Below are 16,952 nucleotides of genomic sequence, written 5' to 3'. Positions count from 1 at the left end.
TTCATCCTTTTTAAAAAGTGCTGTAGTAGTGAACGCATGAATACTCATGAACAGAAAGGATTCCTGGGGAGATCTCATTGGGTGTAGTACAATGTAGGGAGAAGAAGCCCTGGAAGGCTTGCATTTATCTGGTATATCAGGAAGCTACTGGTCTTGAGTACACCAATATCCTTTTAACAAGTTTCCAAGAAGCACCACTGATACGCCTCAGAGGGAGCCAGCCACATGCTGCCACAATACAGGGCCCTTGAGGATCATGGAGGAGAAACAGGAAGAAAAACAGGAATTCCTTCAAAAAAGAAACTGTGCATTGTGACCAGATCCAACATATTTCACAGTGTAAGCCCTGCCCCTTTCTCTCAAGTCTGCTCCCTGCAAGTGTTTTTGTTTATTTATTTAGAGAGAGAAAGCTTGGGACCTCAACTTTAGCTAGTCAGCTTTTGCCAGTGAATGGAGCAAACTTCAACTTGACCCCGAACTCTGAGTTTGGCTATGTTAAAATAACTGTTTTCTAGATCCTTGAAAACTGTTTGGTTGAGTAAATGTATGTTGTTAGGGCAACACCTTGTGACTAAACAGAAGAAGTGCAGTCTCCTAGTCCTACTGATTCTGGCTTTTTTGACTCTCCTGCTTACCAGTGGAGCTGAAGGTGGAAACTTTGGTTTGGACTTAGTTTTTTCATAGGAGAAGTCCTGGTGGCCAGAGAAGTCAAAGATTTTGATAAACGTTGTGTCCTTATTTGAACCAAAGGCAAACTCTGAGACTCAAGCCCTTTGAGACTCATCATTAAGATAGAGACACATAACCTATCCTACATCAAGAAAATTCTTCTCTCTCATGCATATGCAGACTTGCAACATCAGGTCTTCCTCTCTTCCAGGGCAGTTCATGTCTTTTCAGCATGCCACCACTGCATGCAAACTTGGATTTATAGACAGAAATGCAAAAGTGTGCCATCTTGCAGTCAATCCTTTCACGATACAAGATAATCCCAACATTTCTCTATAACATAGTTCTCTAGAAACTTTTCAGGATGGTATGTGCATGAATCTCTGAGCACACTTTTGATTGGGAATGATCCTACATTACATGTATTATGATATAGTATTAACTTCAAGGACTTAATATTCAATATATTTGCAATGTGGCCAAGTTAGAGTGGCTATGAGCACCATGCTGCCTTTTACATTTGCTTGGTTCTAGCCAGCTCTGACTCTTTATCTACAGAACACATTAATTTTCCAAAAAATAACAATATAATATAGACTTGCAAAATTCAATTTCCCCACGTTCACACAGCAAGTATTATTTGTTTTTGGAAGGTGAGTAACTTTTTAATTATAATTTACCTTCCTGGTAGTCAGTGGGTGAGAGGGTCTTGCGTGTGAGCAGGTAAATGTTCATGCCAATTTTGCATGGCTTACATAATGATGCTTTGCACAGACAGCCTTTGTCAGCTATAGAGATAAAGAACTTTACAAATTGGGTAACAGAGGCTAAGTGACCTGATTTTTGAGGCTGTTGATCGCCCACAACTCCCTTAGAGCTCCCACTAAGTTCCAGCTGCTCAACATTTTTGACAATCTGGCCACATGTGACTTTCTTAAGGTCACACAGCAAGTCAGTGACAGAGAGAAGAACAGAACCTGAAACTCCTAATGACTCCCATTATCAGTTTCAGTCATCTAGAGTGACCATAGCTGCCTCATGTTCAAAGAGTAGTATTCCTTTGATACAATAACTATTAATAGCAATAGCTTTTAAAAACACTTAAAGGACTTCTGTCTGGATTCCAGAGAGCTTGCCTTTTTTTTAAATAAGTCAGAGGAAAACAGGCTAGGCCACTGCTCATCACCCCTCTTCCCCCCTCATGCTCTATTCTATTGTGTTCTAATGCAGCATAATGAAAACTAGCTCTTTACAGCAATTGTGGGATTTCAGGCACCCAGGGTCTTATTTTCAGAGATGCTGAACTCCAGCTGATTTCTCTTACACTGGTGGATGCTCAGTACCAGGGCCGGCTCCAGGGTTTTTGCCGCCCCAAGTGGCAGAAAAAAAAAAGAAAGAAAAACTGCGATCGCGATTGGCGGCACTTTGGCGGCAGCTCCACTGCACTGCTTTCTTCTTCGTCAGCAATTATGCAACAGGTCCTTCCCTCTGAGAGGCACTGAGGGACCCGCCGCCAAAGAACCCGATGTGCTGCCCTCCCCATGCACCTGCTTGCTGAGCTGGAGCCTGGAGCAGGCCCTGCTCGTACCTCTTAAACTCAGGTCCCAAGTCCTGAAGGGTCAGTTGTGTCATCCCAGGTGGGCCCAGTGGGTTTTGAAATCCTCACTTTCATGGAAAGCTGTGGCTTGGCATTTGCTGCGTTCAGGGCTTCAGAGTCCAAACCCATCACAGCTCAGTGAAGATTTACTCTGCCATAAGGAATGGTGAAAATCAACAGACAAAGTAATTCCATTTCTACTGGCATCCGAGGGAAAGAGGGTCAGCCCTTCCCACCCCTGCTCAGCATAACCCCTGGAACCTGAAGCTAAACCCTACATCCACAAACCCCTCACACCTTCTAGGCTAAATCCTAGAGCTGACAGCATTCTGCTTGATTTCATCCTCCAACCTTCCTGCAACAGTAGAACCATGACCCAAAGAAACTACAATTCCCATAGTCCCCTGCACAGGGTTTGAGCGCAGCGAGGCGTGCGGGTAGGCGGGGAAGATTGCCATGCCCCAGGCTTTTTGGAAACGCAGCAAATAGGGGCTCCCCCTGATCTGGGGGGCCGGGCTGTGCTGGCTGCCTTTGCACGCTGCGCCTGCTGGAACCAGCGGGCATAAGCCGCAAGCCAGGACACAGCACCGATCGCCGGCGCAGAGCTCCAGCTCGGTGCGCGCGGGCTCTGGGCCCAGCGCAGCCTGCGCTGTAAAAATCGCGCGGAGCCTCCCGCTGCCGCTGCCGCTGCGCTCCACTCCCCGGTGCATGGCTGGAGCGTGAAGCCGCGCGTGGGAGGATCCAGCCCGTACGTGCACCGGGGAGCGCTGCGGGAGCAGCTGGGTCACAAGCAAGCGATGGCTCCGAAGGAGATCGGGGACGGGATTCAAAGGCACGTAGCCAAGCCCAGATGCTAAGAGCCGCCACTCCCCGAGCACCATGAAGAACGACTTGCCTGTGTCCTTAGCTGGACTCGGCGGGCCGGCAGGTTTCCTCAGGAGCAGCGAGCCTCTATCCTTGTCTCCCGTGCCAGCCCCAGCGACCTCTTTGTTGGAGGAGGCTGCGGACTTGCTGGTGGTGCACCTGGACTTTGCTGCTGCTCTGGACAGGTGTGAGCGGGGTTGCGAAAGCCTTGCCTCGGACCCTGACTGTGAAAGGTACGGGAGGGAGTTCCCAGTCACCCCTGGGCATGGAGCAAGGGAGGTTCCCGCTGCTTAGTTACTCAGGGCAAACGCAGGCAGGGCCTGTGCAGCCGGTTCCCTGCGAAATCTGCTCAGATCGAAGCGCAGACGAAAGCTGTTCCAGGTGACTCCTGGACAGAAAAGTCTTGGCTTTTCTTTGTGACCACACTGGAGTACAGTAGACCTGAGATGTTTGACAGGACTCAACTAAGATCTAATGTATCAGTGTAACATCTGTTAAGTCCTGCCTTCGGGGACTCCATTGTGAACTCCTATCGACCCTGAATATTTTTAATCAATCCCTTTGAAATATTTTGCTCAGAAACAGTGCTGCTACTGTGGGATCTGGGGTTCTGGCTTTGGATTTTTTTGCCCCTCTTTTCCCCTCAATCTTCTACTTGGGTAGAGTTGCAAGTGTTACTGGTCAGTCGGTGCTGTTGTCTTTTGTGTGACACATAAAGGAGAGATCCTTGATCATCTTTGGTAGTTCAAAATTTCATAGCATTTTTTTACAGTAGTGAGAGTGTTAATAGTGGTGTCTTGGCCAAATTCTGATTTGTCAAATTAGTTTTTAACCCTTCGTGCTGTTTCAGTTGGAAATAATACATTATTGCATGCTTTCAACCCTGAAGTGGGATGTAATGTTGCTGTTCTCTATACAAACAGCTGATTTGTTTCATCCAGCAGCAACTGTATGCCACAGCTAAGGGAAATGATTCCTGTATATGAAGTGCTTGCAGAGCCTTGAGAATCAAGGCATTTTGATAATCATAGGTCTAAGAATGTATAAGGACTCAGAAAAATGAAGCGTGGGATTATTGATCATGCTTTATATTAAGGTTCTATTTATAAAGGATTAATGAATAATTAGTGCATGATTTAGTAAATGGTTAATGTATTGTTTTAGAATGCAGCAAGTCAATACATGACTTATAGCCATCTATAACACTTACTGACATGCTTATAAACTCTGTTTTTATTTTAATACAACTACATCTAGGAACAAAGAATGTAGACCATATTTACATGTTGAGGGACTCTATTCTGGGAAGCAGTGACTGAAAATAATTTGGGGTTCATAGTGGATAGTCAGCTGAACGTGAGCTCCCTGCATGATGCCATGGCCAAAAGGGCTAATGTAATCCTTGGATGCATATGCAAGGAATCTCAAGTAGGGGTAGGGAGACTATTTTATAGCTGTGTTTGGCATTGGTGGGACTGCTGCTGCCCTACTGTGTCCAGTTATGGTGTCCACAATTCAAGATGGATGTTGATAAATTGGTGATTTTTAGTCACCAAACTATTACTAGAGGCTAGATTGTTAAAAGCATAAACTAATTTACAGGTACATTTGTCTTGTTTTGGCTGCTTTAATACATGTGAATATAGACAACTCTTGATTAGTGTGAAATGGGGTCTATGCATGATGGAGAGATGTGGGACTTCTGCTGGAGATATGAAACAAACATGTCCAGTAAAAAAGGCTGAATATTGTCTGTGCTTTTGGGGAAAAAGCTACTGAGGAGGAATTAGAAAGCTCCCATCATTAGATGTCAGGAGGGGAAGGATTTTGAAACAGCATTTCTCACAAGTGCTCATTTGGACTATCTTGTCTGTTGGGCAGCTCTGCAGAAGTGAAGTGTTCCCTGTGCATTGTGGGGATCCAGGCCCTGGCAGAGATGAACCGGTGGAGAGAAGTTCTGTCTTGGGTCCTACAGTATTACCAGGTCCCTGAACGTCTGCCTCCAAAAATTCTGGAACTGTGGTGAGTAATTATCGGTATTTTCCGGATATGTTCTGCCTAAAATACCTACGTTCCACAACCTGTATGTGTAGTGTGCTGTATGGGGTTCTAGTTGGGCTTTTTCCTTCCTGTCTCTCCTTCTTATCTCCCCCTGCACAAGAAGGGGGCCAGGCACAGCTGTTAAGAGGGAACCTTTTCAGAATGAAAGAACAGAGCTGAACTTGGTTTTCTGCAGCATCTTTCATTTTCAAGGAATGCCACAATGATAGGTTAGAAGTTGTTTTGCCTCTTCCACAGCTAGAGACACTGGAACCTGTTAGTGTGAGAAGGGATGTTGCCCTGACACCAAGATCACACATCCCAGGTGTTATGTGATCTTTATCTAGGACCTGTAGTCAGGCAGTGGTTTAACATCTCCACTAGAATACGTTGCTTCAAACAGTGCAGCATCTCCCTAGTGCTTTACTGCAGTGAAAGACATGTTGTTCCCTCCTCTTTTTCATTTGCAGGGCTGGACTACTGTGACTGTCTCCTGACTGAAGCTAACAGAATGTTAGGAACCATTACGAAAGGATAGATAAGACAGAAAATATATTGTCTTTATATAAATCCATGGTACATCCACTTCTCGAATATTGTGTGCAGATCTGATCACCCTATCACAAAACAGACCCATTGGAACTGGAGAAAGAGAAGGGTAACAAAAATGATTAGGGATATGGAACAGCTTCCGTATGAGACTAGGACCTTTCAGCTTGGAAAAGAGATGACCGAGGGGAAACATGATAGAGATCTATAAAATCTTGACTGGTGTGGAGAAAGTGAATTAGGAAGGGTTATTTACTCCTTCACATAACACAAGAAGTAGGGGGTCACCCAATGAAATTAATAGGCAACAGGTTTTAAACGAACAAAAGGAAATACTTCTTCACACAGTGCACAGTCAGCCTGTGGAACTCCTTGCTAGGGGATGTTGCAAAGACCAAAACTATAACCGGGTTTAACCCCCCCCCCCCAAAAAAAACAACAAAAAACAAAAACACAAACAAAAAAACCCCTGAAGTTCATGGAGAATAGGTCCATTAATAGCTATTAGTCAGGATGGTCAAGGATGCAACACCATGCTCTGAACGTCCCCAGCCTCTGTTTGCCAGAAGCTGGTAGTGGACGACAGGGGATGGATCATTGATGATTACCTGTTCTGTTCAGTCCTTCCAACAGTGGCCAATGCCAGATGCTTCAGAAGACAGGATACTGGGCTAGAAGGACCTTTGATCTGACTCAGTATGGCCATTCTTATGTTCTCATAGGAATCCTTGTGATGAAAGATGCCATGGCACCTGACCTATAAATAGCCAAAGAACCACTTCATCAATGAATGGAATGAGATTATACTAAATACCTACGAAAAATCCAGAGTCTCTTCTCCATCAGAAGTGTGGTTTTTTTTTTTTTTTAATTCAATTTTTAGCAGGAAGAGAAAGAGAGTGCTGCAAGAAGTTGAATATATAAAAGTATTAAGTACTCATTTCTAGGGCTTTCCATCTATGGATCTCAAAGCACTTTATAAAGGCAGGCAAGTACCATTCCAAGTGATTGCTGGAGCAAATCTAGTCTCCCTTGGAAGTACGGGTGTCTTTGAAGAAGGTGTGCAGGAGTCTTATTACTGAGAGCATGGAGTTGTAAAAGGGTTTGGCCTCTCTAGAAAGGAGGAGAAAATTGATTTGATGCTTGTTATGGAGGAGGAGGTTGAGGAGGGCTTGGCAGCTGTGGAAAGGGGGTTGGGTGCTGAGGATCATGATTAACCAAGCCTGAGCAGAGAGTATTATTCAGAGCTATGAAAAGCCACATGCAGCTTGAGAGCCTTAAACTGAGTGTAACGGGTCTCGGAACATTTGATTCTCTGATTAATGTATTTCACCCATTAGTCAAGTCTGTGTATTTGCCAGCCTTCATGACCCCTCATGTCAAAACCCAAAGGGTCCGAGAGCTGCCCAGTAATGTACTGCCTGATGTGTCTTGTTATGTCATGAATTTTGTGGCCTTAGCAAAGACTCAGACCCTATGATGCCCTCAGTAAGTGTAGGGAGAAAGTCCCATGCCACCACCAGTGAAGAGCATGTGTTTAAGATGATAATATTTCTTACATTTTAACAGTGACTGCTGTACTAGACCTTTGCTCCCTGCTCAGGTGATGAAAGGCTGGGAACGTTGCTGGGAGAGGAAGGAAGCTTGGCCTCTGTGGGTGTCTGCACTGCACTTGAGCGGTGTCATTCCCATTGTGATAGACAGACTTGCCCTAGCTCAGATCAACCTAGTGCACTAAAATAGTAGTATAGACATTGTGGTTCTGGTGATAGCTTGGGCTAGGCATCCGAATCCCAGCCCCCCTGGCTTCCCCTTGGATCCAAGCTCGGGTGGCTAGGTCAAGCTGCCACCAGTGCTGTAGCAGCTACATTGCTGTTCTTAGTGCGGTAGCTAGACCTGAGCTAGTGCATGTCTGTCAACCCACGCTGGGAATCGCACCTTCTTGCTGCAGTGTAGGCACCTGCTGAGGGGTTGCTTCCTAGGGACTCCCCCCGCTCTGCATGGAGTGCAGATTGTCACTGAGGGATCTGTGTCCAGTTCCAGTCATGGATGACTGAAGTTGGTAACTGTAAGTGATCTCAACTTTGCAAATAGATTGTAGTGTAATATTAATGTTTTTTCTTGCATTCTAGCATCCTTTTGTACAGCACAGTGAAGGAGCCCCATGTGATGTTGGAAGTTCTCAGTTATTGGCTGAGAGATCTAACCAATCAGAGCCTGCCTTCATATGGCACTTTGATGGAGTTGCATCTGTTGCATGTGTTGCTTCCCCTTGGACAATTTGTGGAGGCAGAGGAGCTGGTACAGAGCTGTGACGCTTTCAACAAAGAGCAACAACTTGAGGCCCTGAGGACCATTAACGAGAGGAGGTATCAGTGGGTGCAACAGGAAGAGACGCAGTCAGCCCCCGAAGAACAACCAGCCACAGCGAGGGAGAAGCTGTTAAGTAGGTGCTCTCTCTAACCCTCACAATCCTGCTTTCCTCTTCCAAGGCGTAGAAGAAGGAGCCACTGAACTTAAGCCAAATCACTCTTTATTTGTATTTAGACTTATGTTAAGTGTTTTACTTACCTGCTCTTGGTGCTTTCACTATAGTTAAAACTCACAATGTCAACATGCAGCTCAACACATACCATCTACTGATTGCCTCTCCCCCTCACATAACGACTACACTACAGGATTATGCCAGCATAGCTACAGCTCCATGTCAATGTTTTGCTAGTTTCCATAGCGTAGACATGGCCTTAGTGTGCTGGCTTAGTGGGTATTAACTGTTAACTAACAATATTGCCAGGGGATTTTCCTTCTGACCTCTTACATGGCATGTGCATAAACAAATGCTCTTGCTCAATAAGAGTTGCAAAGACAGTTTCTTTCACATTAGAAAATTGCCTTAGTCTTTGCCAGTTTTTAAAATATACTACAGAAGAAATATGTAAAAACATGCAATTAAAACTTAAGACAGATGACATTTCCTCTAAAGGCTTATGTAGCTGCCAGTGTGAACTTTCTACTATCCTCCCCATGAATAATTTTCTTGTATTCTCATTTTTTGAGCCCATGTAGTAGAATATATGGATGGGAATTAAGCACTTATTAGACCTAAGAATTCCCAATTAATCCAGGTATTCTTGTCTCGAGGGGGCTCCAGCACCTGGCTAGGGCATCCCTCCCTTATGGGACACTAATATTGATAATTGTATAAAGTTCTTTGGGTACAAGCTTCCTCTTTAGTAACAACTACCATAAAGCTTTTAGAAAGAAAGAAAGCAAGCAGGCAGGAAAAGAAAGCAACACACCTCTGTTAATAGCGGTCCAATTAGGAAGTCAGGTGGATTGCAGGAGCCAATGTGATGTTACATCCTTGCTAATAGCAGACAGGCCAGGAGTGCTTGAGGAGCCCAGGGATGAACACAGCATTCCTCCTTCTAATAGCTGCCCGGTCATGGGGTGCATCACTCACCAGCGGGCTGGCACCTCCTCCTGGCCTCTCTGGAAATTAGCTGGAGGCCATCACCCCCATTCATGGCTTGCACATCATCACTCTGTCTCCGCATCTGCCAGTGGTCACTCTTACAGCCTCAGGAACCACAGCACCCTCTTCATGACTTGACCGTCCAGCTGTGTCACTATCCGTGTTCCCCCCTTCTAGGGGTTAGTATCTCAGTCCACCCACTACTCCTGGCCCAACCCAGGGAGTTTACAGATAGCAGCCTCTTGCTGCAACTCTTTTTAATTTCTCCCAATGCTGTTAAGTTTCCCTGGGCTACTTCCCTACTTCCCAGCACCTTCTTCTCCCTAACTTCAGGGCATACAACCACGCAGCTCCAGCAGCCAATCAGGAGCTCGTTCTTGCTCCCCTTTTCTGTGAGTAATTGCTCTGTCCAAAGTGCCATAGGTCTTTTAGCCTACTAGAGACACAGTCCTCACTCCTTGAGCTCCCAGCAGCAGCTTATTCTACTCTGCCCTGCAGCTCCTTTTATGTGAGCTTGCTTGGCCCTGATTGGTTGTTCCCTGCAACTCCTCCCTGATTGGCTGCGCTCACACAGCCTCTCTGGACCACTCGGAGGACTCACCTCCCACTGCTTGCTGCTGCAGTTAACCCATCCTTGTCCAGTGTGGGGCAGACACCCTATCACATGCTCCATTGAGATAGCTTTTGGAACCCAGCAGCTTTTCTATGCCGTCTTATTTTCCTTGCCCCTTCCTTTAACCACCTCTTGTACTTGTATTCCAGGCTCTGTGTCCCGAAAGTTATTGACCATATTAACAGTGCTGCGTAGAGCACTGGGATCCATGTCAAGCCACTTCTGTTCCAGCCCTTACAAAAAGATGCTCTTGGCTGCTCTCATAGTATGCCTTGTGGTGGTGAGACTAGACCCGGGTATGTGTTTAAGGCTTCTGAATGTTATTTGTTATGTCTTATGGTTATGAACAAGAAACCGGGAATTGCTAGCGTTGGGCTTGGAAAAGGAACATTTGTTCAAGCCTTTACCTTTAAGAGTTACTGTGAGATATGGTGCAGGAGTGGTAGGTGTGCGGGATCTCACAGCTACTATTATTTCCAGCTTTTTCCACTAAAAGGTCACTGAAGGGAGATGTGTAGGACAGCTGGCTGTAAATAAACCTATAGCTACTGCATCCGCGGCCTTTCCTAACGAAAGGTACTGTCAGAAAGTGTTCTGAAGCACAGGCTGTGGGCAGTTCGCAGCTATCCAGTGCCAGACTCTGCCTCTGTCAGAGAAAGATGCTGCAAAAGTGTTGGCTGTGGGAAATAAAGAGTGGTAAGAATGGCTGTGATTGGTGAACTTTAGAAAAGTAATTTAGCTCTAACCTCAGCCTTGATCCACTTAAGCTACAAGCCAACCCAAAACTACCCTAAAAGGCACTCATTAGCATTCAGAAAGTCTGTGGACATAGATCCCCGCTTCCCTTTTGTAAGGAGAGTTTCCAGTGTTTCTGCTAGGCCTAAGAATCTTCATTACTGAGGTACATGCTCAGTACCCCCCTACAGAGGGGACTTTTGAATCTTCAGTGCTGTTCTGTCAATCAGCCTTTGGAGGGTGAAGCATAGCTCACTGGGGAGGAGAGCAGCACCCTCTTCTCTATGCCCTGCAGCTTCTGCTAGGTGAGAGTCTGAGCACTCACCTCGGCAGGAATAAAGAGAAAACAAAGCTGATGGCTTCCCTTAACCCGAGTGGGGATCAGCTCCTTCTGAGTTTATAAAGAGAAGGGTAGCAAACATTAATGACATACTTTCGTTTTATTTTACAGCTGCTCCCACATCCCTGCCCTTCCTTTACAGGCTGGTCCAGCTCTGCCATCAGGCATGGATGGCTGTATTTTCTCCGCTCTATAGGCCTCCAGTTCAAGACTAAGCGGCTTTACGATGTGTTGCAAATCTTTTGTCTCTGTTGCTGTGCAAGTGGCAGTTTGTCTTGAGGATTTTAATCAGGCTCTACAAGGGCTCCTGAGACCAATGTACTAATTCAAATGACTACACATGGGCTCCCATGCAGTGACATCTTCCTCTTCTGTCAGACTAAGAACCTGGCCTAGTGCTGTCTGGATTTTGAAACTGCCTCTGCTACTTGTCTCCCTGCTATGGAGCTCTGCAGCACAGCACTAACCCTGGAGGAATGTGCACGTACAGAGTTTTAGCCCTCCTTCTCTAACCCACATCTTATTTAGATGTCCCCTGAAAGTGGTTGCTTGTGGTGTGGGTCCCAAGTGAGAGTCTGTAGCCAATGGCAAAGAACAGTGACAGGCATTCTGAGAGACTGCTCCATCCTTGCAAATGTTTTTGAAGTTGTCCAAGAAGTGGGAGTGGAATTTCAGAGGGTATGGTTATGAAAGATCTCAGAGTACCAGGTCTACACGGAACCCTAGGAGCCAAAAAACTGTCCTGCCTTGGCACCCTTTAAATGCCCAGTTCTGCAGCATGTGATTTGCGCCAAATATGTGAAACACTGTAAAATATTGCAAACTGAAATTGGAGCCCATTCTGTTCTGAGAGCCAGAGTTTCTGTTGTGACCCTGATGTGTCTTGGCATAGTCGTTCTCACTTTGGATTTAACAATCGTGGCTAGGCAAGCATATCAAGGTGATGGGATGCATTAGAAAGATGGATCCGTCAGCCCATTCTGTCCCCTGTCTGCATTGAGTACAAGCAATTATAGACCTTTCTGTCTTTCAGAAGATCATGAATACTAAATATTTGACACTGGATAAGTTAAAATAGGGGACAGCAGAGAAATGGAGATGGTGAGAGGCAAGAGCCAACAGAGTTGCTCTTGTTAATCTTAATATGCGTCGTATTTATTGAGTCTGACCTGCCGCATTACTTGAATTGTCATGTAGTTTCACTGCATACTTTGTGTCTGTATCTTCCATTGACATGCTTTCTATTTACATATTTAGATTTAAATATACAAGACTCCTAGCCGCATGCCTAGACCTCCCAACAAGTATTTAGAATCACAGTCCACAGAGTAATCATCCAGCAGCAAAACTGCACTCTTTCATACCAAGAGTAAATTAACAGGCCTCAAAATACATTTCCCCCTCTATCCAAAACCCTAGACCCCAGTCCTCCCCAAAAGCTCTAGCACATAGTGTTCTGATGGTCAACAGCTCAAAGCTACTTCAGACTAGTGGTTGGGGGAGCGACTTCCAGGGTCAAAGGGCCCTCCTGGATAATACTTTGCCAGCAGTTCCTGCCCCCATATCAAGTTGACTTCACAGCTCAAGTGTCTTAGCTGGTTGTAGCTTTAACAGTATAAAACAGGGAGATACGTGATTATTCAGGTAGACAAGACCCAGACCACACCCTGTACTCTTCACCTCCCTGATAACTAAGAGGCATTCAGTGCAGATCCTTGTGCAATGTCCTATAACATGAGTCCTCTACAAAACATCCCACACTGCCTTCTGCCTTTGCAGTAACCATACAGTGCTGTGGGAGCTATTTCTAATCCTTCAAAAATGGCAGCAGCACACAGGTATCACAACAGCTGGCCGCATGCACTACAATGGTTTGTTAGCGGTTCCTCCTCTTAAAAGAGTCTGAGATTCCGTCTTCACTGCTAAACAACGCATCTGTTTTTCTGTGGCATAACTAACATGAACTATCCTGTGAAATCCTAGTGGAGACAAGGCTCTGTAGTGTTATTGAGAGGTAAACCAGGCAAGGTCAATGATGCAATGGGGGTTGGTAATATGAACAACTTTGCCTACCTCTCACTCAGAAGAAAGTACAGGAAGCTTGTTTCCATTAGGATATTACAGCGAGATAACTATTGTGCATTTATCTTTGCTGTGGAAAAACATGTGTAGGCAGTTAAAACAAAGCCTTGAAGACCTTACACATGTTATTATTTACATGCATCTGTAATGCACCTATTGCCATCATATCTCCATGAGCTCAGTCACAGATTCATCATTTCAAAGACTTTCAGTATAAAATAATCATAACAAGACTCTAAGGAGAAAGGCTCTGGGCTTGTCTACGTGGTGTGGCAATGGGGCCGTGATTTCTAAAATGTACTAGCTTGCACATTAATTGGTCTGTGTATTCCCTTCTGGTATGCACTAAAAGTTCCCTACCATGCTTTAACATAGTTCTGTTTCCAATAGTACTACGTTAAAGTGCACCAAGGATCTTCTGGTACACACCAGCAGGGTCTACATGGTCTGATAAGTGTGCAACATGTTAGTGAACTTTAGAAATCATACCCCTGTAGAGTGCACTGCCAGACAACTTAGACAAGTCCTCTCTGTAACTCTTCTAAGAATGACTAGTTTGTACTTCCCAGTCTCATTGCAGGAGCTAGCTATGTACATACCTTTATGATCTAGTTACAGTGGTATCTGAGGGTGTCACATTCTGCTTACTAATCATGTAGTCTGTCTTTCCGCCATTAACTAGGTGCCAGTTCACATTTCCTCTGGCTCATTGTTGCAAATTTCTGTTTGTAGCCATGCTTGTGTATTGGGATCTTGTTCTGTGAGGAGCATACATGATGCTCTCGATTTCTGCTTAGAGGTTGCTTGATAATGTCTTAACTGTTCATTTCCATGGATATTTTTAATATGTGTGAGTGATGCATAGATTAGCCACCTCAAATGTCTCCTAGTAATTTTGTATTTTAATTTGAATGTTTTTCATTGTGTTTAGCACAAAGTGAGACAAAGGATGGTGGAAACAGAAAAATATCACTTATGCAATTCTAATGGTTTTATTCATTTAATTTTAAATACTTAAGTAATAATTTTTATTCTGAAAATTATGTAGTCTCTTATTGTGATGCTCAGTCGGGCTGGTCACAAAACAGTCTTTCATAACACTAGCATATATTATTGATAGGGAAACCCTGCCCTTGACCCTACCTTACCCAAGGCCCCAGGCTTTTTGCTGAGAATAGAGTAAGAGTAGGCCCAAAAGCCTTTAGCTAAGAGCAAGAGTTTTAACTTTTGCTAAACTTGTTTTTCTATACAAAGGGCATGCTGAGGCAGAAAGATGTGGTCAGGGCCCTAGAATTGGATAAAGGGGAACCAGAATATCTAAGTTACAACAGCTGAGCCTGCTGTCAGGACTACAGAAAAGGTGCTGGAACGGTCAAACCGCAGACTTGACTGGCAAAGACAATAAAAGGAAAAATGATAGATAGAGAATTAATTGGTCAGCTTGCTTATCATCAGCATTATATTCCAAATAAGGCAAATAACATGTATAACCAGCGTGCTACGTTTTGCGGTTTTAACCTTTATAAGTTTGGTAAAATTTGTAATATGTAGAGCAGCCAGCCTCTTGCTGTCTCTCCCTGCATATATGCTTGTATGAAATAAAAGAGCCTTGGGCTGTCTGATCTAAATTCAATGGTGTGGTTGATTTTCCACAACATTATTAAAAATATTTACATTTAGTGCATTGAATTCTTTGGAAATATGTTTCACTGCAAACAGCGGCCCTGATTCTGCAAGCATATGCTTTAATTAGATGAGTAGTACCATTCAGTTCTATGGGACTAATTACCCAATTAAGTCTACTCATAAGCTGTGACCCTGCAAACACGAATGCATGTATTTTCATATAATGGATCAGAGTATTGAATATTTTTTTGCATATCTTCCCAGATGCTTTCAATTAAAGATGCAACATATATTGTTCATATGTTAAACTTTTTAATATGAAGCAGTATTTGTCTATTCATGATTTATATATGTTTGTATATACTTAACTGGCCAAGAATTTACAGAAACATGCAACAAGGAGTAAAGTATTCAGTAATTCTTCATCTGTAGTTTCATTATTTTCCCCTATCCCTTACCACAATCAAAGAGCTTGTTTACCTTACGGGAAGATGCCACCATACATACCGTCTGTAGATGTGATAATTCTGCCACCAAACCCTTGCTGTTGGGGGGAGGGTGTCATAGTATAATTCCCAATTCTGAACCTTAGCGTCCAAAATATGAGTACTAGCATGAATTTCCCTAAGCTTAATTACCAGCTTAGATTCTGTAGTGCTGCCACCAATCAGGACTTAGAGTAGAGTGCCTGATAAACTCTGGTCTCCCCCAAAACTTCCCTGGGGACCCCCAAGACCCAAATTCCTTGAGTCTCACAACAAAGGGGAATAAACCATTTTCCTTCCCCTTCCTCCCAGCTCCTTTCCGCCCTGGGTACACTAGGAGATCACTGTGATTCAGACTCCTTGAATCACCACAGAGAGAGGAATGATACCTCTCCCCCTCCCCTTTTCCCTTCACCCAGAGGCAATACAGATTCAAGCTCCGTGAATCTAAAACAAAGGGATTCCCCCTTCTCCCCTCCCTCCTGGTTAAGTACAGACTCAATTCCTTTGAGCCTTAACTAGGAGAAAAAAATCAAACAGGTCTTAAAAAGCAAAACTTTTAATAAAAGAATAAAGAAAATCACTGTAAATTCAAGATGGAATATTACAGGGTCTGTCAGCTTCTAGAAATTGGAGAAAAAGCCTCCTCCAGCAGAAATACAATTTAAAATATTTCCAGCCATATACACATTTGCAAATAAAGAAAAATAAAAAGACTATACCGTCTTTCTACCTTTATACTTACAAAATTGGAATAGAAGATTAGAGAGCCTGTAGGTACGTGTGGTCACTCTCAGAGCCCAGAGAGAACAAAGCAAAACCTAAAAAACACAAACAAAGGCTTCCCTCCGCCGAGATTTGAAAGTATCTTGTCTCCTGATTGGTCCCCTGGTCAGGTGGTTGGTTCCCTGTTTGTTAACCCTTTACGGGTAAAAGAGTCATTAACCCTTAACTATCTGTTTATGACAGAGGAGTGTTTGCACTTTTTGCTGAGTATCTCCAGGCATAGGAGCTGGAGATGATTCTGCTGCTGTCTGACTTCCTGTTGTAGGAGGCTGAAGATATTGACACACATTCCCTACAGGGAATTGAAAAATGCCAGGGGAGAAGTACAGCAGCATCTGTACTCAACTGCTTTGAAGTGGAGCCTTTGGAGAGCAGGCTGTAGCCAGGACTGGCTCTAGGTTTTTTGCTGCCCCAAGCAAAAACATTTTTTGGCTCTCTCTTGCACTCCCCTGCTGCCCCAGCCCTGGGTTCTCCCCCGCTGCCACCCCAGCGCTGGGCTCTCCCCTCCCTGCCACCACCTGTGCCCTTCCCCCACCCCCTGCTGCCCCAGCCCTGGGTTCTCCTCCCCCCACATCCCCTGCTGCCCCAGCACTGGGCTCTCCCCTCCCCCCGCCTCCAGTGCCTTCCCCTCACCCCCCTGCCACCCCAGCCCTGGGCTCTCCCCTCAACCTGCACTCTCCTGCTGTCCCAGCCCTGGGTCACTGGTAACTTGCTCCCAGGGCAGGTCATTCAGCAGGAATTTTGGATGTGCACAGAACATACACAGGATTGGTTCCCATATGGTTACAGAATTGCAGTAAAGTGGAATTTTCAGCTTGTGTGATTGGAGGATATCTGGATGCATATTATAAGACTGTCCTCCATAAATGAGGAAAAGTTGAGGTGCCTATATTATTCTTTTGTTCCACTCTTTCTTTCTATGGGGAATTTGCCAATGCAATATCACTGCCTTCCTTTTAAACAAATACATTTTAAAAAAGGCATTAACTGTTGAAAATAGCAATTCCAGTCCTAAAAACGACTGGGAAGCATTTCTTGCTCGATTTCATCCTACTTTTTCTACAGCAAGTTACAGTGGCTCAGTATATTTG

The 16,952-nt window shown here is 44.6% G+C and overlaps 1 protein-coding gene across 1 annotated transcript; it reads left to right on the top strand.

The window, feature by feature from the left end:
• Positions 1 to 2,692: 2,692 nt before the first annotated feature.
• Positions 2,693 to 14,079, top strand: PEX26 (peroxisomal biogenesis factor 26). Its single transcript, XM_030542834.1, has 5 exons — positions 2,693 to 3,363; positions 5,012 to 5,152; positions 7,852 to 8,165; positions 9,957 to 10,103; positions 10,994 to 14,079. The coding sequence occupies exons 1-5, from the start codon at positions 3,146 to 3,148 to the stop codon at positions 11,095 to 11,097; spliced, it is 924 nt and encodes a 307-aa protein (XP_030398694.1). The 5' UTR covers positions 2,693 to 3,145; the 3' UTR covers positions 11,098 to 14,079.
• Positions 14,080 to 16,952: the final 2,873 nt, after the last annotated feature.

This window comes from Gopherus evgoodei, chromosome 1, assembly GCF_007399415.2.
Source record: "Gopherus evgoodei ecotype Sinaloan lineage chromosome 1, rGopEvg1_v1.p, whole genome shotgun sequence".
Lineage (NCBI taxonomy): Eukaryota > Metazoa > Chordata > Testudines > Testudinidae > Gopherus > Gopherus evgoodei.
The sequence above is the reverse complement of the archived record's forward strand: the minus strand, read 5'-3'. Positions and strand labels throughout refer to the sequence as shown.

Bases quoted from the DNA above. Each gene is read 5' to 3' on its own strand.
- PEX26 (XM_030542834.1), top strand. From the start codon at position 3,146: ATGAAGAACGACTTGCCTGTGTCCTTAGCTGGACTCGGCGGGCCGGCA. The intron at 3,364-5,011 runs GTACGGGAGGGA...TCTGTTGGGCAG, and splicing joins TCGGACCCTGACTGTGAAAG to CTCTGCAGAAGTGAAGTGTT. The intron at 5,153-7,851 runs GTGAGTAATTAT...CTTGCATTCTAG, and splicing joins CCAAAAATTCTGGAACTGTG to CATCCTTTTGTACAGCACAG.